The 23,417-nt window shown below is 48.3% G+C and overlaps 9 protein-coding genes across 11 annotated transcripts; 4 read left to right on the top strand and 5 right to left on the bottom strand.

Annotated features, from left to right (window-relative positions):
• Nucleotides 1-77: 77 nt before the first annotated feature.
• Nucleotides 78-3,643, top strand: TrAFT101_009031 (uncharacterized protein). Of its 3 annotated transcripts, XM_024910370.2 has the most exons (4): nucleotides 78-302; nucleotides 359-492; nucleotides 545-1,930; nucleotides 1,987-3,643. In XM_024910370.2, the coding sequence occupies exons 1-4, from the start codon at nucleotides 234-236 to the stop codon at nucleotides 2,246-2,248; spliced, it is 1,851 nt and encodes a 616-aa protein (XP_024755162.2). In that variant the 5' UTR covers nucleotides 78-233; the 3' UTR covers nucleotides 2,249-3,643. The 3 variants fall into 3 exon arrangements, with proteins under 3 accessions (XP_024755162.2, XP_065984620.1, XP_065984621.1); XM_066128500.1 differs by having other exon boundaries at nucleotides 78-492; XM_066128501.1 differs by having other exon boundaries at nucleotides 78-1,930.
• TrAFT101_009030 (uncharacterized protein) lies at nucleotides 2,639-3,301 on the bottom strand (the record flags this gene model as incomplete). Its single annotated transcript, XM_024904796.2, has 1 exon — nucleotides 2,639-3,301. The coding sequence occupies one exon, from the start codon at nucleotides 3,299-3,301 to the stop codon at nucleotides 2,639-2,641; it is 663 nt and encodes a 220-aa protein (XP_024755161.2).
• A 524-nt stretch (nucleotides 3,644-4,167) lies between the features above and the next one.
• Nucleotides 4,168-4,975, top strand: TrAFT101_009029 (uncharacterized protein; the record flags this gene model as incomplete). Its single annotated transcript, XM_066128499.1, has 3 exons — nucleotides 4,168-4,415; nucleotides 4,464-4,745; nucleotides 4,804-4,975. 3 exons carry the CDS (start codon nucleotides 4,168-4,170, stop codon nucleotides 4,973-4,975), a joined length of 702 nt encoding a protein of 233 aa, XP_065984619.1.
• Nucleotides 4,976-5,123: 148 nt separating this feature from the next.
• On the bottom strand, nucleotides 5,124-6,327 carry TrAFT101_009028 (uncharacterized protein). Its single transcript, XM_066128498.1, has one exon. It carries the CDS (start codon nucleotides 6,304-6,306, stop codon nucleotides 5,182-5,184), a length of 1,125 nt encoding a protein of 374 aa, XP_065984618.1. The 5' UTR covers nucleotides 6,307-6,327; the 3' UTR covers nucleotides 5,124-5,181.
• A 2,575-nt stretch (nucleotides 6,328-8,902) lies between these two features.
• On the top strand, nucleotides 8,903-12,133 carry TrAFT101_009027 (uncharacterized protein). Its single transcript, XM_024904795.2, has one exon. The coding sequence runs from the start codon at nucleotides 8,994-8,996 to the stop codon at nucleotides 11,532-11,534; it is 2,541 nt and encodes an 846-aa protein (XP_024755158.2). The 5' UTR covers nucleotides 8,903-8,993; the 3' UTR covers nucleotides 11,535-12,133.
• TrAFT101_009026 (uncharacterized protein) lies at nucleotides 11,800-14,314 on the bottom strand (the record flags this gene model as incomplete). The annotated part of the gene is made up of 1 exon (XM_024910369.2): nucleotides 11,800-14,314. Exon 1 carries the CDS (start codon nucleotides 14,302-14,304, stop codon nucleotides 11,800-11,802), a length of 2,505 nt encoding a protein of 834 aa, XP_024755157.2. The 5' UTR covers nucleotides 14,305-14,314.
• An 847-nt stretch (nucleotides 14,315-15,161) lies between these two features.
• Nucleotides 15,162-16,794, top strand: TrAFT101_009025 (uncharacterized protein). Its single transcript, XM_024909074.2, has one exon. It carries the CDS (start codon nucleotides 15,321-15,323, stop codon nucleotides 16,578-16,580), a length of 1,260 nt encoding a protein of 419 aa, XP_024755156.1. The 5' UTR covers nucleotides 15,162-15,320; the 3' UTR covers nucleotides 16,581-16,794.
• TrAFT101_009024 (uncharacterized protein) lies at nucleotides 16,712-20,021 on the bottom strand. Its single transcript, XM_024901422.2, has 2 exons — nucleotides 19,757-20,021; nucleotides 16,712-19,668 (listed from the first exon to the last, which is right to left on the bottom strand). The coding sequence occupies exons 1-2, from the start codon at nucleotides 19,854-19,856 to the stop codon at nucleotides 17,024-17,026; spliced, it is 2,745 nt and encodes a 914-aa protein (XP_024755155.1). The 5' UTR covers nucleotides 19,857-20,021; the 3' UTR covers nucleotides 16,712-17,023.
• A 187-nt stretch (nucleotides 20,022-20,208) lies between these two features.
• On the bottom strand, nucleotides 20,209-22,807 carry TrAFT101_009023 (uncharacterized protein). Its single transcript, XM_024901440.2, has 6 exons — nucleotides 22,456-22,807; nucleotides 22,351-22,370; nucleotides 22,193-22,273; nucleotides 21,778-22,102; nucleotides 20,788-21,709; nucleotides 20,209-20,720 (listed from the first exon to the last, which is right to left on the bottom strand). Exons 1-6 carry the CDS (start codon nucleotides 22,543-22,545, stop codon nucleotides 20,623-20,625), a joined length of 1,536 nt encoding a protein of 511 aa, XP_024755154.1. The 5' UTR covers nucleotides 22,546-22,807; the 3' UTR covers nucleotides 20,209-20,622.
• Between the last annotated feature and the right edge of the window lie 610 nt (nucleotides 22,808-23,417).

Here is a 23,417-nt window from a genome sequence, read left to right as displayed (position 1 = left end):
TATCCGCAGGGGCAGCCATAAACGGAAGGAGTCTGATTTATAATAAACCATCCCTTGTCTGATCATGTCGAGAGAGCTGATCAACATGCTGGAACTGATCAAATGGCCTTTTGCAAGATTTCATTATCTCGGGTTCTTGGAAGTCGCTTAAGCAGCGAAGCAATTAAGCCCAGGCTTCTTCGAGTCCTCGCCTTAGACCCTTTCAATCGCGGGCGACCTTAGAACAGCAGTTTATGGAGTCAGAAACGGGTTTCAGGGCTCAGCCAAATTTTAGGGAAGAGGAGCGGCCAGTCGTCGTTGGTGTGAGTTACACCGGAAATTCGATGCTATTCCACTTCGGTTGACACTCTAATGTAAGGCTTGCGACATGTGCCGGAAGAAAAAGATCCGCTGCCAGCCTACTACGCAAGGATGCAGGCCATGCACCAAATACGGCACAAAGTGTCATTTTACGCCAATTGCAATGACGAGGAAGCCTCGCAGACCAGCTGGGTCAGTACGCTACTCCAGCCCACGGAGTTTGACTTTGTTAAATGTTCCGCAGTTTCAAATACATCGCACAGCTCGAGAAAAGACTTTCAGGAGTAGAGGCTCTGCTGGGAGACAGGTCATTGGGAAAGCCAACTGTACCCGACATCAGTTCGTGTAAAGAGCGGACGGCACCCGCAGCATTACTTAACACGGTGGCATTGATCAAATCTCCCAATAGAATTGGTCCATGGATGCCAGAGAGTGTGCCACAAACTCCCTCGACCGAACAAACGAGCAACCCAGGATTTAACCTTGGAGCTGCATTTCGGGTACACGACCACAACGAACCCGGTTTGTCTACGCTTGGAGGCTATATAACTGACTGTATGTGGCCTCATCTCGCTCCAGAGTTACGCCCAGTTCCTCTGCCAGCGCGCCAGCGGCTTCCCACAAGGGCAGTTGCTCTGGAGTTGATTGAGGAAGCTTTCAGCAACTATAACAGATTCCTTCCACTTTTTCATGAAGAGGACTTCTTGAAAGAGTTTCAGCTCAAGTACTCGACTTCCAATCCTGGAGATGCTGGTTGGTGGGCATGCCTCAATGTTGTGCTGTCGATAGCTCATCGTCTCCGCGCCATACGCACATTAGACCCGACACAGGAGTACCTTCTAGCTTATGGCTATGTACAAAACGCCCTAAGCGTCGTCTCCGAGCTGAACGTCTCTGACCGCAGTCTCTCTGCCGTCCAGGCTCTTGCGGGTATGGCTTGCATTCTTCAGGACACACCGAATCCGGAGCCAGCCGCAATGCTCGTTGCCGCCGCTCTACGCTTGGCACAGGCTATGAATCTGCACAGAGAATGTTCCAGTCCAGGACTCACGGAATCACAAGCCGAGAAACGAAGGCGGGTGTTTTGGAAGGTGTACATTCTTGACAAGGATATTAGTCTACGGACGGGCCGACCTTTTGGTCAAGATGATGATGACATGGATGTACGTCTGCCATCAAACGCAAGTCTTGAGCCGGGTAATCTAGACCTCTTCAACTGTCGCATAGGGCTTGCGATTGTTCAGGGGCAGGTGTATAAACAATTGTACTCGGTACGGGCTGGACGACAAACTGCGACACAGAGAGCGATTGCGGCACAAGAGTTGAGTTCTTTATTATCGTATTGGAAATCCAAGTCCAGCGCGCAGCTGGAACTACCAGAAGACTCCACGGTATTGCCAGGGCTCCAGCTTTCAGGCGAGATGATCCACAAGGTGGTTCTACAACTCACATATATGCATTGCCTCGCAATGATTGATCGCCACTTGCCCCCAACGGCGCAATCTTCCTCCAACCAAGAGCTCAGCCGGTCTGAACCATTCTCGCCCACAGGCAGTCTATGCGTCGCTGAGTCACGCAAGGCGATCCGTCTCGTTGAAGCCATCCCTCAAGGAGACTGCGCCTGTGTCTGGTAAATGATCCCTAAGAAGCAGAACCTTCCTGAATTTCTTGTCTGACTCACTCTAGGATGCTTCTTCACGCTTTCTTCGCTGCAGCCAGCAGCATGCTCTATAATTTAACACAAAATCCTATGTCGCCAAACGCAGTTTCAGATCTCGATCTCGTCGAGCCATTTCTACGTCTGTTAGAGACACTTGCCAGTGATCCAAGCATACTCTCACAGTCCGAGGAACTGGTGCGAATGCGTCGCACTTGCAACAGCTTAAACCTCGAAGCAAAAGAGGCTGTTCAACTTTTCAGTTTAAGGTCTCCGGCGTTCTTCACATGATCACTTGGGCATGGCCGGGTTTTGACAAAGCTTTATTAATGACCCATCTCACCTACAGCAGCAGGATGGATGCCGCTACACCGGTTGCCTTGACCTCACACACGCTTTTACTTGGCCCCCGTAGCGCCGCAAGCCGGTCCTACGGGACGTTGAGGATTACTGGACGTGCTTTCATGCACCCCAAGCAGTCGTCAAGGCCTGGGAGGCTTTTTTGAGGTCCAACCTGTGCTCCTGATGGAATATAATAACACACGAGATCAGGCAGGAGGCGCACAAGGCAAGAATATGTATTCATCATCCTGCTTCAATATGCTCTGTCTTCATCTCCACCCACCCTCAAAGCAGTGACTCGACTGTGTAAGACAGAGACCCCCTCTCCCTTGCCACAGCCTATTTGGCTTCTTGAAGCTTCAAGAGCTTTTTCACACTCGGGCGCGCGAGCATGTTGTCAAGCCACTTCTTGACATGCGGGTAGTCATCCTGGTTGAACTCCTCGTTCGGAATTCGCGGCTCGGCTGTGTGCTGCCACGTAAAGAAGGCTATGTCCACGTAGGATAGGCGGCCACCTACGAACCAGGAGTTTCCGTCCGCGTCAGGCTTCTGCTTTGCCAGGTGTCCCTCCAGTACTCCAGTTACGCGGTTAACCTCCTTAACGTAGCGCTCACGCGCCTCAGGAAGCGGCTGATATATAATAAACCACATCGCCTGCCCGTAGTATGGTCCCTGGCCAGTGGTCTGATAGAAGAGCCATTGACGAGCGTGGTACGCCTCAACTGTGCCCGGCACGAAGCTTAGCTTGTGGTCGTTGTCGTATTTCTCTGTCAAGTACTCGATAATAGCGCCCGATTCCCACAGCGTGAGGTCTGTGTTTGGGTCTTGGATAGACGGTAGCCGCCCGTTCGGGTTGATGGCGACGTACTTGGGATTCTTGACGTCGGTAAGTGGGATCAATTCGGCATCATATGGCAGTCCTAGCTCCTCACAGAGGAGAATAACTTTGCCAGCGTTGGGCCCGTGAACTCCCAACACTTTGATCGCCTCCATTTCCTCCATTTAGATGAAAGTGTATCGAGTTATCGGAAAATTGGTTGTAGGCTAGAGAGCTTGCGAATTGATTTAAGTCTTAGCTGATGATGAAAGATCTAGTAGACGATGGGGCGCAAGATGGACCTGGCATCACGGACTTCTGGTCTCCTTTTAAATATATCATTCCCTTGTCCCTGCCTTGAGAGTTCTACTTGATTCAGCACCAATCATGAAGGGGCAGCAAGCTGACAAATGTTGGCGATACTGCACAGCATTCCAACTCAACATAATGTACCGATGTAGCGAAGGAATAGCGCATATACAAGCTTACGCAACTACAAGGCAAGAAAGTCAGCCGGAGCGGAGGATTTGTAGATAGAACAAGTTTGTAAAACCTCTTCTCACTTGATATGTAATCCACGACAACACGCCCCGCTTCAAATTGCAACTTCGTGTAACTTTAAAGACGATCGAAATATTGATGTACAAGTGGAAAATTAGTAATGGCCATGGAAGGAGAGGAGCAGCAAATTGATATCCCCGCCACTCGAAGAACAAACCACTACATTGGTAACGAATGGAATTGCACATGATGTATAATATTCGAGTTCGGACCCTCCGAAGGGTCCGGGTCCGGGTCACCGACGATGACCCACTTATTACCCCGAATAGACATCCAGGCTTGGTCTGGCTCCGCGATGACTTCCATCACAAAGAATACTATGCAATAGAAATCTCGCCGCCCGGGGCCATTTGGCCAGTTGGGTATTGCTAATGCCTGTGCCCTTCTTTGCCTCAACGAGAAGATATGGGGGCATGTATAAAGCAGATAAAGACTACCCGCGCTCTTGTTCAACTACACACAGTCTGGCTTCTCCCCTACATTCCAAACCATGCCCGTAATATCTCCTGTCGTTCTGATCCTCGGTGCAGGGCCTAAAGTCGGCCTGCCAACTGCGAAGGCCTTTGCCTCGAAAGGCTACAAGGTTGCAGTCGCAGCCCGGTCACTAAACGAGGCAGACAGCACAGACAGTCAGCTTAACATCAAAAGCGACTTCGCCAACCCCGACGATGTTGTTAATGCCTTCGTAAAGGTTAAGAAGGAGCTGGGAATTCCAAGCGTAGTAATTTACAACGGTATGTCTTAACCCCGGAGGACTCTACCTAAGTGCCTACTAAGCGTTTGTAGCCGGCGCCGCGACATTCTCTCCCCCAACGACCCGTTTGCGATCCCGTTGGATGCTTTCAAGCGAGGCATGACCGTCAACAACACTAGTGTTTTTGTCGCTGCCCAGCAAGCAGTCCTCGGCTTCGCAGAGCTCCCTGCAGATGCCCCAAGGGTATTCGCGTTTACGGGCAACATCCTAAACGTCAGGCCACTCCCGCAGTTCCTGGAATCCGGCGCTGGAAAGTCGGCATCTGCGCACATGATGATGGCTGCTGCCGCTGAATACAAAGAGAAAGGGTTCAAGTATGCCATCCCCACCGTCTTCTAGCAACTTGAGTGGATGTGACTGATAGTTGCGTAGATTTTACTATGTTGACGAACGAAAGGTAGATGGCTCGGCTGCTTTTAAGATCGATGGGGAGGCACATGCAAAGCTCTTCTGCGAGCTCGCTGAGGCGAAGACGCAAGGTCCCTGGCTGCAAACCTTTGTCAAGGGCGCGGGATATAAGGACTTTGGCCCCTATCAACTATAGTGCTGTCGCAGGGCCGAGCTTCTCCTTTATGCCAGGAAGATGACAATGGCGCTTAACTTAGTAGTCAAGATAATGACGCGAAGTATAGAGACATATGTGATGTCTTACAGAATATTTTCAATACTACATCCAATTATGGGATAAAGAGTGAACGATGAATTAACTATAAACGAGGTTATCGCTGTCTACCTAAACTCGGATGCCCGTTAAGCAATGCGGTGTAAGACTTCTTTGCCTTCTAACCAGCGATCAACATTCTCAGCAGTCTCAGCATACCATGCGTTCATCAACCCTTCATCAGCATATCCCATGTGTGGTGTGGTAATCAAACGTGAGCGTCCTCCTTCGCCCCAATAGTTTGCTCTCCTCCACGGACTATACAATGGCAGTGGTTCAATATCAAATACGTCCAAAGCAGCACCACGGATAGCCCCTCGCTCTAACGTGTCGAGCAGAGCTGCTTGGTCAACCAGTTGCCCGCGAGATGTATTGACCAGAATTGCAGAACTTTTCATCTGCTCCAGTTCTTTCACACCAACAATATTCCGCGAGCGATTGCTCAGCACATAGTGCAGGCTGATGACATCGGCGCTGCGGAAGAGTTCCTCTTTGCTCACTACTCGAAATACTCCAGACGGCAAACCGGCTTCGGATGCCGTTCGATCGGCCTTCTCCTGACTCAAATTCTCGCTCCAGCACACCACATTCATGCCCCAAGCAAGATATCCAATGCGTGCAACAGCAGCGCCCAGTCGCCCGAGCCCAACAATTCCCAGAGTTTTCCCCGTCAGACTCATAGCTAAGCCGTTCTGCCATCCAGAGCCACTTTTCAGCGCCGCATCGTCAGCGGCGATATTCCGAGCGAGAGCCATGATGAGAGCCCATGTGTGTTGCGTAGTTGGGTGCGCGCTGCCCTTCTTAATGTTAGGCTGCGAAGTAATATCATCAAGTGTATCTGTTCGGCCAAGACCCGGCGCAGCGACTACCGTAATTCCTAGCTCTCGAGCAGCAGCAAGATCAAACATTTCAAATTGCGTACCGGTAGCCAACAAGAGCTTCAAGTTTGGTAAGCTACGTAAGAGCGAACCCGGAAATGCAGTTCGTTCGCGCACTGTTGATATAGCGTCAAAAGCCTTCAACCTCTCAATTAGACGAGCAGTTTCTTTCTCATTGATGTGGTTAATGGTATCTTTAAATGTAGTAATCTGCAACCTAGTTGATGGAATATGCGCGAAGTGAGGCTTAGATGTGTTGAGGTAATCATCAATGATTGCAAGTGAAGGAAGTTTTGACACCTTCGTTAAGCTTTGTCTGGCAGCAGATGGAAGCATTTTTGCTCCACAGTATTTTTTTTTTGATGATAAAGTAGGGCAGGTTATGAGAATCAGCCAGATTTCCAAGTAAAATTATCTGTGAAGTGGAAATTTTATCCAATGGACAGATCCGTAGTAGAAGAGTAGTATTGATGTCGCAGAGTTATATCTTGGTAATAGTAATTAGCAAATAAATTTCCGCGTAAAGTAATGGCGGGAGGTTTCTATCTCGATATACCTATATTACTATTTTATATTCCACGTATTGTGGACTCAATGATAAATGTATTCCGGGCATACAACGTTATTCTCAAGAGATAAGTATGGCTATAACCGAAAGCCTTTTTTGCCACTACAGCTCTGTGGCTTGGTTTCTCTATCACTATTAGATTAAAATGGAAAGATGGTTCTCGTCTTTATGTAAGAGGGCTTCCTCGGCTCGGCTCGTATTAGTCGCATATTAACATGTGTAGCCGATTGGCAAAGCAATATGGATACTAGAGTTAGCCTGTTTCTATTCTCAGCCGCAACTCCACGATATTGACGTGTATGCGCAAATCATACCCTATTAATAAAATACGGCGACTGGCATGGACTTTCTCAAGCGATTGTTAAAACATTTCGGCAACACTCGCTCGGGCTTGCGTTTTGTTTGCTTCGGATCCGATCGGAGTTCCGTACGGAATTACGGCATGCCTCGCCAACGTCAGGAGCAATCCAATGCCCTCAAAAGGCTATGTTAGCTGTAATGGTGTTTAACTAGTTCAATTAGACAATTCCTTATTCTCTATTTAGATAAAAGACGTATAAAGATCTGTATCCGAGAGAGAAGAGCGCTATCTTCAATAAAGACATACGTATACTTAATCTAATTCTTCTGCACTATGATGCTCTCGTCGAAATCATCTCCAAAATTGAACGAGAGAGGATATGCCGCATCTCCCTCCGCGACGATGTATATGGCTGATCATTTTGAAAGGCTCATGTTGAGGCGGAAGAAAGAGTAAAGCGGTCTTGACTTGTATCTAGATTAAAGCGAAGTATTACCTTAATTTGCATATCATAATGCCATTCTAAACGGCTGCAAAAGTAAATGGTTTTGAATCAGTTTTAGACAAATCTTTAGACAGACGTTTATGTGATGTCTCTTAGCGTTCTTCGAAGGCGCATACCTATTCCAGATCCATGAGCAACCATGCTTTGAAGATGAATCTGGGTATATTACTTCACTAAAGTCTGCATAAATTCTGAATGGATTTAAGATCCTTATTCTTCGAGGGGATCATACAGCGGAGCATTTTGGGCTCGTTAAACTATGTCAAGGGATGAAAAGGCTCAGCGAAGTCGGATGATCTAGGCTATATCTAGATGTCAGTTTTATTTCATGGAAGCCATCACAAAAGTATTATGAAGCGCACTTATATCTTTGAATATATATGGGTTTTAGGTACTCTCCAGATAGTATATACATTTTAATATCAATTGATTGAGGGCAACATTAGGCAAGTCAGTCTGGAAAATAAGAAATGACCCATAAAGTCGATCGAGTTCCGTACATGGGCTATACGCACCCAGCAAGGCAATTCTTCATTGCGTAAAATAAAAAACAAATTAGTACTCACATTTACACTCTGTTATACAGGCCTCGCTCGCGTATACCAGATCCACCATGATGCTCTAATCATGCCGGCACATTTAGGCTATATAGGTTCACCAATAAACAAACTCCTCGGAACTGTACTGATATTAGAGAGCAGCTACTAATATAAAAACGAGTGCACCCTTGCCGAAAATTCCTCCTATTGGACCAAACACTACTTATTTCCACGCGGATCCTGTATAGTCATTGATTCAAGCATTTCTTGCTAGCAAATGCTCCATAAGGCCAATGCTTGGCAGCATACTGACTCCTAGTTGTTGCATAATTAGCCGGGCAAGGTTAACTAACCTACTTTGTAGAGATGTAAACTATTTCCAAGGGGTTTCGTTCATTCTTCAAATATAACTATTATGTTAAAGTATGTAGTCGCTAAATTCGTCAAAGAAATTGAGTATTGAGCGCACCAATCCGGCCGTCTTTTACCGGTGCCCCTCATCTGGATCGAATTCAGCAATTCTATGAGCTCACAATGGCTCCGCAACTCTGTGGGGTTTCGGCTGATGCTCCGGTAATAGATGTCACCCATCAAGATGGAGGGTAGCAACCGTATGGGGAAGCATGTAACCATAATTAAGTATTCCGAGAATCAAGATTAATATTACAACGAATGTTTATATTCCATCGCTCAAGCTAGCAACAAACAGACTTAGGGCTGTCTGAGTCGCACAATTGAATTACAATATCTTACAAAAAACTATAGTCGCCTAGCCATCCGACTGTTTATCCATTGGGACTATCTCACCTACAGCTACAGAACCTGCAGATCCATCCACCCAACCCCTCAGTCTCTAGTGTAGCCAAGATCTCCAGACTCTGGGGTATCTCATTTCTTGTATTTTAGGCTAAACACTTTCCCTGGTCGACATGGCCGAAACTGATCCGTACTTGAAATGTGCTTGCAGTTAGAAATCCGACGGATTACTCCAACAGCAACACGGACAAGTGGAAGCGGTGTATCTACATATAAAATGACGACAGCCATTGAATTCATACGACGCCTTAACTGGCAGCCCACGCAGTCAGTCTAGAGCATAGAGGGGCAGCTATGATATTACAGAGTCTTCTACTTCTGCTCCTTACGGCCATTGCGCCTGTCTTTGCCGAAACTGGCATTGACGCCTGGCTGCGATATGCTCCGCTTCCAAGCTCTGTTACAAGAGGCCATCTCAATTCCTTCCCGAACCATATCGTTGCCCTCAACGCCACCAAAAATGGGCCTTTATCAAGTGCTGCATCAGAGCTACAAAAGGGCATCAAAGGCATTCTCGGCCTCAGTCTAGGTGTCAGCTCAAGCCAAAAGAGCTGTTCTGCCCAAAAGACCATTATTGTTTCTACTCTCGCTTCTTACAAATCAGCTTGCGGCAAGCTTACGCCAAAGTTGGATCTAATAGAAGATGGGTACTGGCTGAGTACCAAGGGCGAATCGGTACAAATCATCGGCCAGAATGAGAGGGGCGCCCTTTACGGTGCTTTCCAGTACCTGTCTTTGCTTGGGCAGGTTAACTTTTCTGAAGTCGCCTTCGCTTCAAACCCAAGCGCACCGATTCGATGGTCCAACCAATGGGACAATCTCAATGCTGGAACCGCAGCTCATGGCAGCATCGAGAGAGGCTACGGCGGTGTTTCAATCTTCTTTGAGAACGGATATGTCAAGGAGGATCTTTCTCGAGTTCCGCTCTATGGTCGTTTGTTGGCTTCTGTTGGCCTGAATGGCATCGTTATCAACAACGTCAATGCCGATGCGACTCTTCTCAACGAGACGAACTTGGAGGGTGTCAAAAGAATCGCTGATTTGTTCCGGCCATGGGGAGTCCAAGTTGGAATTTCACTCAACTTTGCTTCGCCACAGGTTCTAGGAGATTTGGACACATTCGATCCACTGGACGAGACTGTCATCAAATGGTGGACTGATAAATCCAATAGAATCTATGAACTTGTTCCCGATTTTGCGGGTTACCTAGTCAAGGCCAACTCAGAGGGTCAGCCAGGGCCGTTGACATATAACCGCACATTGTCTCAGGGCGCCAATCTCTTTGCTAAGGCTATCGAGCCGCATGGTGGTATTGTCGTATTTCGAGCTTTTGTCTATGACCAGCTAAATGAGAGCGATTGGAGGGCCGATCGAGCCAATGCTGCTGTCGAGTTCTTCAAAGATCTAGATGGACAGTTCGACAGCAACGTTCTAGTCCAGATCAAATTCGGTCCTATAGATTTCCAAGTCAGAGAGCCCCCCTCTCCTCTCTTTGTCAATATACCCAAGACAGCGGTGTCAATAGAGCTTGAAGTCACTCAAGAGTACCTGGGTCAGCAGTGCCATCTGGTCTATCTCCCACCGTTGTGGCAGACCATCCTGGGTTTTGATATGCGATACAATGGCCGGCAATCTTATATACGCGATATTGTTACTGGAAAGACATTCAACCACAAACTTAGCGGCTATGCTGGAGTTATCAACGTCGGCATGGATGATACGTGGATCGGTAGTCACTTGGCAATGTCCAACATGTTCGCTTTTGGCCGCCTAGCATGGAACCCTCAGGCAGACTCTCAAGATATAGTTGAGGAATGGACTCGTCTAACGTTTGGCGTAAGCCGGGATGTTGTTTCAGCCATTGTGAGCATGTCCATGAAGTCATGGCCGGCGTATGAAGACTACAGTGGCAACCTCGGCATTCAGACTCTTACCGATATTTTGTACACTCATTATGGCGCAAATCCGGCCTCTCAGGACAACAATGGCTGGGGCCAATGGACGCGAGCCGATAGCAAAACCATTGGTATGGACCGCACCGTATCGAATGGTACAGGAAATGCCGGCCAATACGCCAAAGAAGTTGCTCATATGTTTGAGTATACTCAAACCACGCCAGACGATCTGATGCTATGGTTCCACCACGTGCCTTATACTTTCAAGCTACACTCTGGTAAGACTGTCATCCAGCATTTCTATGATGCTCATTACTCTGGTTCTGCAACGGCGCAAACTTTCCCAACTACTTGGAAGTCTCTTCAAGGCCAAATAGATGCGGAGAGGTATGAAGACGTCTTGTACAGACTAAAGTACCAGGCTGGCCACTCTTTGGTATGGCGTGATGCCATCAGCGAGTTCTACCGCAATCTTTCTAGTATTCCAGATCAACTAAATCGTGTTCGAAATCACCCTCACCGCATCGAAGCCGAAGAAATGGGCCTCTCAGATTTTACGATAGTTGATGTTGATCCTACTGAATGTGCTTCCAAGTACAAAGCAATCGCGACGAATGGAACTGGTATAGCCACTACAAAATTAAATGTTCCAAGCGGAAAGTACAATGTTGCCATCAACTATTACGACGTGATGGGTGGGATCGCCAATTACGAAGTGCTACTTAATGGCAAATCCCTCGGGACTTGGAAAGGCGATTCAGAGAACTATCTTGGCCATGACTACAGCTCTTTCCTTGACTGCCACTCAGCTATTCGTATCACATTCGAGGGTGTTAAGATTACCAAGGGGGACAAGCTGACTATCAAGGGAACTGGAAATGCTTTGGAGCAAGCGGCTATAGATTATGTCTCCATCCTACCACAGGGTATAGTAGATTAGAAAGCGGAGAAGTATCAAAAAAAGGAAAATAATTTGGATAGTAATGTGTTATACGTAAAAATGTTTAGTAATATTTTTGCATAGGCTTAAAAACAAAATTATGGAAAGATTTTCCTCATACCTTCTTTCGGAGTCCAGCTATAGCATTCATAGACCGCAGCTCCCGCATAGTAAACTGTTGTAATTGACAAGTCTAAGCTGCTAGCATTTGGCATTGTGTCACCATACGCAGGTGTTACGAAAAATGCATGTAAATGAAGCTATATCAGACAAGAATAAAATCCTCCCAGTTATTGTCACTTTCCCATGCGCTTTTCAACATCCGTCCAGCTCCAACTCTTTCAATCACACTTTTTCCATCTAATGAATCATACATTAATTGAGAGGAAAGAGTTTCGGTGGTCTGATATGTAAGCTGGGCACAATATTGCGCTAGCTCTTCGCCTTCAATCCTCCTGATCATCATCACATCATATGCTTCGAAAGGCTTCATTTTGCGGGCCGTCACAGGTGCCATCTCCTGGTGATTGAATCCATAGCTCTCCGATAGGATAATGAACTCATGGTCTTGTGTCATTTTTGCATGATACTGTACCGGCAGGAGGATGGTTCCCAGCCACGGCCGATCACCTGTATATGGTGACGGCAGAGAAAGTCCAAAACGGCCATTCCGTTCAATTGGATAGTCGTCTTGGTTAAAGTTGGAACTCAGCATCAGAGTGGTGAGCCGAAAGCGTGCGATTCGTGTACGCAAACTGAGTCCAAATGGGTCCAGCATCAAATTGGACTCTCTTGGATTGTCAAACGAGGAGAACAAAGGGACGGGATGGTATCGATGGATATCAGTTCCCATGACATAGCAAGTCCCATCTTCCGCTGTAGAAACCTGTGACCAGCCAGGAGGCAAATCATGTGTAGCCGGCGGAGAGAAATACTCAAGTTCTTTTGGCCCTACCAAGGCTAACTTTGCGAAAGACTTGACACGTTTTGCACGATCTTCAATCTCAGGCATGTCGTTAAACGTATTCCAATCTTCATAGCCAACTGGTCCAGTCCAACCAGTCCACGACCAACTCGGGAAGAGCGGTAGACTCGTTTTAGGATCCTTTGGTACGCGTTTTAGCTTATTGCGTGGCTGCCAAAGAAGGGCCATGTATATGATGCCTTCTGGTAACCCATGAATGAAATTGAGACCAAATTCTCTTTGCAAGACGCCTAAAACTCCGCTGATTCCCAATAGCCGATCGCTTGCATATGACATGTCACGCCCGGTATACTCTACGACAAGCCGGCAATACTCACGTAAATACGACGTGTTTGCTATATGCACAGTCGGTATGCCCCTCTCTTTGACACTTCCAGGGGCCATCCAGCTTCGGTTCAATGAGATATCCATCATGGGTGCGCAGCGCTTCAAGTGTGGTGTCTCGGCGTAATAGTCTTCACCCCAGACGGCCTTTGAACACTGAAAGCCCAAAGAGCCGTCGGGGAAAGAGAAAATACACCGTTTAGAAAGAAGGCGCTCCTGGTATGTCCAGCCTCTAGTGTTCCATGTCGTTGCCGCTGCGCTACGGTAAGTGTCTGGATGAAGCGCTACAAGCGTTAGATCATCCGAGATTTGGGCTGTGTGTTGCTTGCGAGATCGAGTATCAGGATGTAAGCCAGGGATCCCAGAATCGGCATGCGAACCAGCTGCGGCGACAATGGTGAGGCTCGCACGGCTGTATATGCGGTCCATCATGCGCAGCTGCTGAACTTTATCCGCTGTAGAATCTTGGATGATACATATTGAATCAACCCATATGTATTGGAAGCCAAGTTCTTTTGCCAGGGTCATAGCATCACGGATGGACTTTGGAAAGGATCGCACCGGTAGCCCCTCTGGTTGCATCAACGCTTCGATATTGTCTTGTATCGTCCGGAATACGGCAGCGGGTCCCCATACATAGCTCAATGCTGCATAAGATGGCGGACACGACGTTTCAACTAACTTGTAATCGTTCAAAGATATCATTCGAATGAACGGAACCCCAAAGTCAGGCGTCTTCCACGGCGCGGTATTGACGCACTCGCTGCCGTGCCATTGCTCGCAGCTATGAACCCAGGTCTTAACCACTTCTAAGTCGAAGTGGCCATTGTTGATTCTGCGTCCTTGAAACATACCGTCGTCTTTCTCAAGATCCGCCAAAGGAACCAGGTCAAACGGTTCAAACAGGTCTTCCCAACCGATAACCTCTGGAGCAATTCGCAACCGAAGAGTTCCCACCTCACTGCCGCTATTATTGAGCACTCCATCCCATATCCAGCAAGCAATTATTTCTGCATTGTTGCGCTCCAGGGTGGAGTTTGAAGGGTCTTCTTCGACAACTTCTGCAATGAGACCACATACTCGACACCAGCTCTTGCGAGAAAGGATGTATTCTAAATTCCCAAAATGCCAGTCGCGATGAGGAGGGGTTGAACCCGAGCCACAAGGGTAAGGACCAAAAGACGCTCTGTTTAAATGAGCAACAGTGATCGCATGACGAGGACAGAATGGCTGATTTGTATCTTCATCAGGAAGTGGGATATCGGAAGAGTCGGCGTAGCTCCATCGTAATTTGCGAGTCGGGTCACTGGAAGGATCATCAGCAGACGGTTCATCTGCTACAGGCATATTGAAGTAGAGTAACAGAATTAATATTATTCTTTTCTTTTCTTTGAAGCACAGCACTGCATGTACTATAGCTCTTTCGCTTAATCTCGATGGTAAAATCAAGCCTATATACATATACCAACGAGCGCTCAAGGTGCTGTCAGGTAGTATTCACAACGTTTTATTGAGAGCCTGCCCCGCTTGACGATATAGAGCAGGCAGGGGTGAAAAAAAAATACTTCCCCCATGCATCACATACAAATTGAAGTGGCAGACGGGCAGTGTTTGCGTTTCACCGTATAACGGGACATTTGCTATCGTGCATATAAGGGAGTGGTATTCTACATTTCAAGGATCCAAATCAACTTTTACATCCATTTACAACTTCATTTCCATTTGTTGGTAAATATGCAACTCGGGCATTTTGTCGAATGTGTCACCTTCAAGTCTAAGTGCTTATATCATGCATAATGTGCTCCATAGAGACAGTGGTAAGGGTATCCCTTCCCGTTCCACAGCGATGTTGAGCGAAGTACAGGAAAGCCTGTGAGAATCTCATAGATAAGAATTGATCACAATAAATCAGATAATTTCAGCATGGAATATCGCATTAAAGACAAAAAATTAGAACTAGACCTATGGCATAGATGGAATGAAGTGTCGCCAAGGTTAGTCTTTAACCGCCACGGACATTAGCATAATAACACTCGCAATATCAATTTTGAGTGAGCTGTAAAATAGTTTTGTAGAAAGTATTACTATGCAATAAAACTCAAAAGATAAAGTTTTATCGAGCGGTAATTATCACGGCATTAAGTACCAGGTACATGAAATAGACTGTTGAAGCTTCTCGCGAGTACTCTTAGGCATCTACAGGTACCTATTAACGCATGGACCTACAATGGCATGCACTAAGGCTACTATACCGATAAGATAAGAGTTGATGTATAGCAGCGATAGCGATAGCTGCCATCAGTTGCAACTTCATCATCCCACCGAAAGACTTGGCAAATGCCAGCTCTCATAAACGTTATCTGACTGCCCACTCCAACAATTGGCCGATATCTCCTCTCATATCTCATCAGACACCGCAAGGCTCATCGTATCCTCGCAGCTTCAGTCGCGCTCACCGTGCAGCATCCGCCGCCACCATGGCGCTCTCCCCCGTCGTCACGACCACCTCCTCTGCTCAGAATCAAAACACCGAGAATTTCCAAACACTAAGAGCCGTCTCTTCACCTCTCAAGGCCCTCGCTTCCGGCTCAGGCCAGACTTCATCCAATGGCACGCCCAAACCTGCCCTCGCACCCGCGCCAACCGGCCAAACTCTCGCGCCAACCCTCGACCTCGCCGAGCAGATGAACGAGGAGGAAAAGCGCAAATACGTCAAAGGCAAGAAGCTCGGTGAAGGTACCTACGCCGTCGTCTTCCTTGGCCACCTCCGCTCCAGCCCCGCGACCCGCGTCGCCATCAAGAAGATCAAGGTCCAGAAGGAATACACAGAGGGCATGGCTCCCGACGCGGTCCGCGAACTCAAGCACCTCCAGGAGCTCCAACACCCAAACATCATATCTCTCCTCTCCGTCTTCTCCTCAAAGGACCAGAACCTCAACCTGGTGCTCGAATACCTCCCGCTCGGCGATCTCGAAATGCTCATCCGCGACACCGACAATGTCCGCTACGGTGCCGCCGACATCAAGGCCTGGATGGGCATGCTCACCCGCGCCGTCTGGTTCTGCCACGAGAACTTTGTCCTGCATCGCGATATCAAACCAAACAACTTGCTCATCGCCGCCGACGGTGAGGTCAAGCTTGCTGATTTCGGTCTTGCACGCAGCTTCGCCGACCCCCATCGCCACATGACATCCAACGTCATCACCCGCTGGTACCGACCCCCAGAACTGCTCTTCGGCGCCCGATACTACAGCGGCGCAGTGGACGTCTGGTCCGTCGGAACCGTCTTTGCAGAGCTCATCCTGCGTGCTCCGTACATGCCCGGCAATAACGAGCTCGACCAGATCAAAATGATTTGCGAATCCATCGGCACCCCCACAGAAGACAACTGGCCCGGCGTCACCCGACTACCAGAGTACACCGTGCCAGGCCAGCACCCCACACGAGGAAGGGACTGGTACGAGATGCGCTTCGGCATCGTGGGCACCGACGGTGTCGATCTGCTCATGAAGACGCTGTCCCTGAACCCGCAGAAGCGCATCACCGCGCGGGAGATGCTCCAGCACCGCTGGTGGCACTCTGAGCCCAAGCCCACACGCAAGGATGACCTTCCGCGCAAAGACGAAAGCGCTGGAGAAGACAAGATGGGAATGGATTTGAAGCGCCGACCTGGAATGGTAGCTGACGAGGATAGAGGTGCCAAAGTAGCCCGCAAATTGGACTTTGGACAGCGGTAGAGCAAGATGACTGGCTGCTTCGACTTTCAAAGTTTGCTATTTTCTCTTCTATTCTTGCACTTGGAACGGCGTCTGTATACTGGTTTCTTGCACATATACCACATCTATGACGGAGTTTAGTCTTCATAATAAAATCAGGGGCCAATAGATTAAGGCCAGAGGAGTATATATATTGCCAACTTCATCGTTCTTTCATATGTTTATCCACTACCGCTATACAAGGTAATATATATATATATATATATCTTCTATCCATTTTTATACTATCTAAGCGCAATCGCTATCCAAATGTGACTTTGAAACCCTCCATTCCTTCATCCCAATCACGATCGAATGCTTCTTCATATCTCACATAATTCATCAGCTCATCACTCCCATGGCTCTATCCAATAGACCAAAATCGCATTTTTTTTTTTTTTTTGTTTTTTCTTGCAGCGTCCTTCTTACATTACCACGCAGTCCATACCATACATTGCTCTCTCCACACTCCTTCTCACTTGGTACCAGTCCGCCCTGCGCTGCGCATACTCGTAGACCTCTTCTGCGCGAAACACGCCACCAAACCGATCGCCGTCTGCAATGACCGTAGCCATTTCCTTGGCGTGGCTCGGGTCAATGAGATAGATCTGGCTCAACTCGCGCAGCGCAGCAAAATACGGCAGCACGTCTTGGTTTCGGAGCGATCTCACGTAGTCGGAGAAGAGATTCATGTCGGAAATGAGTTTTATAGCACCATCGGTGCTGATACGCTGTCGCTTGAGATGTTTGCATATGGCAGTAAAGAGTCGTTGGCCAACTTCACCATTGAAAACGTCCAGCATCGACTTCTCCGTTGTACCCACCAGCATGTTAGTGTGGGATCTGACAAGGTCGACGATGCGGCGAGCTGTGGGCGTCGGTCCTATATCTAGCTCTGCCATGGAGCCGATAGTTGCTCGGTTGGATTGTCGGTTATTCATATCATCTGTTGGCGCGCGGGGAATAGGATTATAGTCTGTAGGCTGTTGCAAAGTTCCCTGAAGGTATTCTACCTCGTCCATGAGCACGTCAATACCCTTATTCAGGCCTGCTGCAACACTCTCATCAAGCATCTGCTCAAATTTCTTCTTGGCTAAGCCAGCAGGATCCAAGAAATCGTTCTTGTCCGCAATCTTAGGTGCTGCGAGTTGTTGCTCGTAAAAGACTTCAATCATTTGCGAAATGAGATCTCCAACGTTGACCAGCTCAATAAACATCACGAGCGGCGCTACCCCTTTTTGATCGTGATCGCTCACGTCTCTTGGATTGTAATGGGAAAGATGGTCAACAGCCATGTCGAATCCAAGCTTTACGTGCCTCTGCCCGAGTATCCGAACGAGTGCAATGAAGATGTTAGCACACTGCTCGCGGGCTTCTCCTCCAGCCTGTCCACCTAGGGGAATTAACACAGCAGCACGCCCTAGACTGCCCTTGGCCTTGTGTACCAAATCCAGAGCTACTTCGATACTGAAAAGAGACTTGATGCCTTCTAGTTTCGAGGCCATGATGGCTGCTTTAGCCGCAAGCTCATCGGTCGGGGCTTTGGCACCTGGCATTGGGCTACCCCGTCCCTGAATGTCATTGCCCAGCCCCGGGGTCTGTGGTCGAGAGGATTGGGGTGTTAACACTGCAGATCCATTTGCAGTAATTGCGGGGGAAGGTGTCGGTTTCGTGGTTGCAAACGGAGAGCCTATTGGAAATGTCGGGAGAACTGTGACAGGCATCATGATAACTTTCTTGAATGAGCTCAGAAAATCGTTCTTCTCCGCAGAACGATTAATATTGGAATAATAGAACGACTCCAAGGATGAATCTTGCTCAGAGAGCTTCTTCTCCCATTGCAAAACCTCAACTTCCGCTTGTTTGGTGAAGAAGTCCAGCTCCTCCTGTAAGTATAAATCGAGATGGGGTTCAAAGACTTTTAGCGTCAGCTGCTTAGCACGGTTTCCCAAATCTTCCTCGGGTCCTTTGGGAGGTGTCAGTGACTGAAAGAACCTCAGTGTCTGTTCGAATATGCCAGAAACGGCCTTGAGGTAGGAAGAAATGCTGCGCTCGTGTGCCTCGTCGAATAAGGGAGTTGTGTATTCGGCGACAATGTCCTCTGCTATCTTTTCAGTGAGACTCCAGAAGACGATGGCAGGCTCGGGAAATATTCGCTCCAGGACACTGGCTTGGTCATTGACCTTGGCTAGCAGGGTCTCAAAGAAGCGTCGCGATGGCTCTAGTACTATGTCGTCCGTGAATGCTTGATTTAAACAGTCCATGGGATTATGCACCACATCGCGATCACTAAAGAGGGGGTGTTTCTGTACGAAGAGGTCGATCCCAGTCTTGGCACCGTTGAGGGTATGTAAAACATGCGCATATCGATGCATCCTCCCATCGACATCCCAAAATTCGTAGCCTTGCTCAAACTCGCGCAAAACGGCCGCCTCAAAAATATTCATCATTGATGTCAGCTTTGAGTCTCTGTGACCCCATCCCTCAGACCAGTCACTCGCTGCAAATCGGTGCAAGTTGGCCAACATCTGGGCCTGCTGCTCGGGGTCAACAAACGCCTTGAATACGATTGGATCTGTGTGCGTCTTCGCCATGACAAGGTCGAAGTAAAACGGTGCCAGCGCTTTGTAGATCTTTCCATATTCTTGTCTTGCGCCTCCTCTGACGCTCTTGACATGCTTGAATACATCGAGGTACGACGCAGGATCCTCAGCAGTATCGCCTGTCCCTATTTTCATGGTCTCGAACCCGTCTCGTAATTCTGAAGCAGCTCGCTGCCGACGCTGTTGCTCGACCGTGGCATCGAATATCGTGGCTGACGAAATTGTGTTCCTTTTGCCAGCGCCATCAGCAGACTGACTCGCAGCCGCCGCCGCCGCAGCTTCTCGCCTACGCCGAACTGCATCCTCAAATCTCTGTCTCGCCTCCCGTTCGTCCCAGCACCCCATGCTCTTCAGCCGTGACACCCATCGAGTATCATCGTATACCATCTCTTGTAATCGGCGGGAAACGCGAGCACAGCGCATCTGGTCGGCCACGGGCAAGTAGTTGAGGATGGTCACCATAATTTCTATCCACAACGGTCCAGTTAGCTGCCATTGAATCCCATGGAACCGCCCCCCGGAAAAGTAACGAGGGATCTGCACGTCAGTTTTTACCTGCTGGGAGCCTCGCTCGTGAGTCGAGCATCTCGGTGGCTTTCAGGGCCCCCAAGATGCTGCCCCGAGCCCGAGGGCCACCACCTCCAGACCTATACATTGCGGCGATGGGGCACAGGCGATGAGGCCTGTGCTATTCGTAAAATAGAAGGTACGCAAGACACCATTGGCGGTCTCTATGCGGATCCAGGCAGTGTGCGACGCATCGTCGTCGTAATGCTTGCTGCGAAAGTGTCTGTTGAGTTGAAGCTGTCTAGATGCAGATACAGGAGTGTAAGTGTGTCGTATTCAGTAGTGTCGCAGGTGGGGGGGAGTTGGCGTCGGTTTCTCACCGAGCTTTTGCTAGAGGTACCTTTGGTAGTAAAATATGGCCAAAGGTACTTTCTTCTCCAGCCCAGCTTATGCTTGAGTCGCGGGTCCAGTTACAAAACGGACTATAAGAATCGAATGACGGTCATCCTACCAATTAGGGGGAGCGAGTTAGTCTCCTCCTGTCATGATTTTGATGTTTTGAAGACTAAATGCATTTTAAGTCATGCGTATCTATCATCTATGAATTTTTCAACTCCGCAGCAATACACAACTATACTGGACATTGGATGAAACAGCAAATTCCCAACCCAGATGCCTCTTCATCGAACCACAGGCATGAAGAATAAAAAGAGAAGAAAGACAAAAGAAAAGAAAAGAAAAGAAAAGAAAAGGGAATCTAACAATGTGGTGAGAATCATAATAGAAATACCACGCTTCGCGATGCATCTCGCACTCTGCAGTACTTCTGAAATGCCCTATCCTAACCCTATGTACGAAAATATGCTGTGAAAATAATCAGTGCCACCACGCTAGATATCATCGCCAAACCCGCCCTACTCCAGGAATGTGAATAAATGAGTGTGGAGAACATTCATGGCTCTCGTGGCGTCGCAAGCGTCAATGACACACGATATGTTAATCTCGCTCGCACCTAGAGGTAGAAGATAAATGTCAGTCATTGATGAGTTGCAAAATATCTCAGACAAATGCAGGCTTACCTTGAGAAATCATCTCCAAATTGACATTGTGCTCTCCGAGGGTCGAAAACATGCGCCCAGCGATACCAACCATGTTCTTCATGTCGGCACCCACCAAGCTCAGAATCGCCATACCCGTCAACACGCTGACATCTCCACACTCTTCCAAGTCCCGTGTGGCAGTCTCAAATGCGTCCGCTCGAATGCCGTCCGCATGGATGGCCAAGGAGACATGTACCTCACTTGTGGAGATCAGATCAACAGAGATTGACTGCTTGTCAAGGATTGAGAAAACTCGCGCAAAGAAGCCATGTGAAATAGACCTCTTATTCGAGTGAACGTTGATAATACTGATCTGGTCCTTGATAGTGACAGCCGTGGGCCGCTTGGGGTTCTTGAATAGAGGCGTTTGCGAAGGCCGTGATCGGTGGAGCTGTTGTCCCGCGGACAAGACCGGGTCCGGAATCACCACTGTGCCGTTTCCACGAGGGTTTTTGACATTCTTAATGCGGATAGGGATAGGTGGGTGCGCCCGGATAACTTGGTCCATAGTAAGGTGGTGGATGACCTCGGAGCCATAAAACGTCAATTCGGCGGCCTCTGAGGGTGTGATGGATGTCAGCAGCCGCGCCGTGGGCACCTTTGACGGATCTGCTGTGAAGATGCCGTCGACCTCTTTCCAGATCTGCAGTTCGTCGGCTCTCAACCCCACAGCGCACAAGGCAGCACAAAGATCAGTGTAACCGCGCCCAATGTCTCCGTCCAGCAAGCTACCAGGAACATTTCCAAAAAATCCCGTAATAACTGGAACTCTGTTCTCACATGCGGCAAGCTTCTTCATGAACGCATTGATGGTGACGGTGTAGAATGCTGCGTCCAGGGAGGGGCTAGGGGTGTCATTATGCAAGACATCCGATAAGTCAACATATTCAGCTTCGACTCCCTAATAAATTGACATGTCAGCGAGATCACAACAACAAGCGATGGAAGGATTTTCTGGAGCAAACATACCGAATCTTGTAGCAAGGTCGCCATAAACAGGCAGCTGAGCTTCTCGCCGAAGCTAACGACGCGGTCTTTTGATCTTGAGTTGATTTCAAGGTTGAACCTCCTAGTGGCAATGATATATTCAATCAACTCCTGGCATTCTGACTTGAGCTTCGCAATGAGCCCGTCTCTTAACTGCGGGTCCTTGACAAAGGTTTTAGAAGCATTGACATGATCATTGCAGACATCTCGGATGAGCTCCGTAGCTTGCTCAATCAACTCCTGCTGCTTCTCCTCGGAGCTGATCGGCGTAGCAATGTCCTTCAGCTTTTTGAAAACAGCCAAGAGCCTAAATTTGGAATAACAATTAAGTGAGAACTTGTTCGAGTTGCAGGAGGTGACTCCTCGATGCACGGGATAACATAGGAATCTCTCTTACCGGCTGGTAGTGCCCTCGGCCTTCTTGCCCGTGCTGCGAGCAGAGCACACAACAGCAACTCGATGCCGTGAAAGATTTGCTCTGTAGCAATGCGCGACCCGTCAGTTCATGTGCCTTGAGTGACTCATCGTATATGGCTTTATGACGTGCCAACCTACCTGACAATATCACGAGCAATCTGCGATGACACATGTCAGCATGTTTCCTCGCAGCGTCTCAAGAACTCCAAACACAAAAAGAAAAGAAAAAAAAATAGCACTCACCTTGTCTGGGAATTTTCCTACACTCGTACCACCAAACTTCTGCACCACCCAGCCCAGGTCGGACGAATTGTCAAATGTCGCGCTGACCATGGTGATGACGCCCGTTGCTGGGACTCACACGAGTAAGGTAAAGCGATTTCGGAATCTGAAAACGAAATCCACTAAGAGGGGATTTCAAGGTCCACCGGGTGACGGTTGTTTTATGCTATGCCTTCGCCTATGCAAAATGAAATAAAAAGGATAAGAAATAAGAAAGTGAGTGGCCAATGTCAAGATAAGGCGTCTAAAGATATATTATGCTGAAGAGGAAAAAAAAAAAAAAAGAAGAAAGCCACAATTTAAATGGCATCCAATCGCAGATAAGGTAGGGGAGGAAAAAAGGATGGCTCAGTCAAGTCCAGTCATAGCCAGGATTCAGCAGCCGATTGAGGGATCCAGCATCGGCGTGGAGGGGCGTTTGGCCTCCGAATGCATCAAGGCCTCCGAATGGATAGAGGCCTGGTTGGTGGAGTCTATTGTGGAGTGGGCCGAGGAACGGCGAAGAAAAAAGATCCACTTGGCGTTGCGCAGCCCAGACGGGAACCGTGTCGAGGGAATTTCAATATCGAGCATATAATAGGGTAGGCATAGGCAACTGGCAGCCATTAGTCGTTTGGTTTATTAATGCCAACAGAGCGAGCGGCCATGACACTTATCCCATGCTTCTTTTCTTTTTGCAGCTGGGTTTCAGATACAGTAGAGAGACCGGCCAGCAGGAGCTGTGAAATCAATCTGCTTGTACAGTTCAACTGTTTTCTACTGTTTTCTTTCGTCTTACTTGTACATTACCAATAAACGTGGCGGCTTACGGGTAATATCCTGTAAGTGGCCATTGGCATACAGGCATATTGGCTAGCGTTAACAGGGGTGCAAACAACAAGCTGGAGAGTCATATATACTGTACGCCGGGCTTGTTTTTCGGT

Source organism: Trichoderma asperellum, chromosome 5, assembly GCF_020647865.1.
Source record: "Trichoderma asperellum chromosome 5, complete sequence".
NCBI lineage: Eukaryota > Fungi > Ascomycota > Sordariomycetes > Hypocreales > Hypocreaceae > Trichoderma > Trichoderma asperellum.
This window is presented reverse-complemented; position numbering and strand designations above follow the sequence as displayed.

Bases quoted from the DNA above. Each gene is read 5' to 3' on its own strand.
- TrAFT101_009031 (XM_024910370.2), top strand. From the start codon at position 234: ATGGAGTCAGAAACGGGTTTCAGGGCTCAGCCAAATTTTAGGGAAGAG. The intron at 493-544 runs GTCAGTACGCTA...AATGTTCCGCAG, and splicing joins AAGCCTCGCAGACCAGCTGG to TTTCAAATACATCGCACAGC. The intron at 1,931-1,986 runs GTAAATGATCCC...GACTCACTCTAG, and splicing joins GGAGACTGCGCCTGTGTCTG to GATGCTTCTTCACGCTTTCT.
- TrAFT101_009028 (XM_066128498.1), bottom strand. From the start codon at position 6,306: ATGCTTCCATCTGCTGCCAGACAAAGCTTAACGAAGGTGTCAAAACTT.
- TrAFT101_009027 (XM_024904795.2), top strand. From the start codon at position 8,994: ATGATATTACAGAGTCTTCTACTTCTGCTCCTTACGGCCATTGCGCCT.
- TrAFT101_009025 (XM_024909074.2), top strand. From the start codon at position 15,321: ATGGCGCTCTCCCCCGTCGTCACGACCACCTCCTCTGCTCAGAATCAA.
- TrAFT101_009024 (XM_024901422.2), bottom strand. From the start codon at position 19,856: ATGTATAGGTCTGGAGGTGGTGGCCCTCGGGCTCGGGGCAGCATCTTG. The intron at 19,669-19,756 runs GTAAAAACTGAC...CGTTGTGGATAG, and splicing joins ACGAGCGAGGCTCCCAGCAG to AAATTATGGTGACCATCCTC.
- TrAFT101_009023 (XM_024901440.2), bottom strand. From the start codon at position 22,545: ATGGTCAGCGCGACATTTGACAATTCGTCCGACCTGGGCTGGGTGGTG. The intron at 22,371-22,455 runs GTGAGTGCTATT...GTGTCATCGCAG, and splicing joins TAGGAAAATTCCCAGACAAG to ATTGCTCGTGATATTGTCAG. The intron at 20,721-20,787 runs GTAAGCCTGCAT...TTCTACCTCTAG, and splicing joins TTTGGAGATGATTTCTCAAG to GTGCGAGCGAGATTAACATA.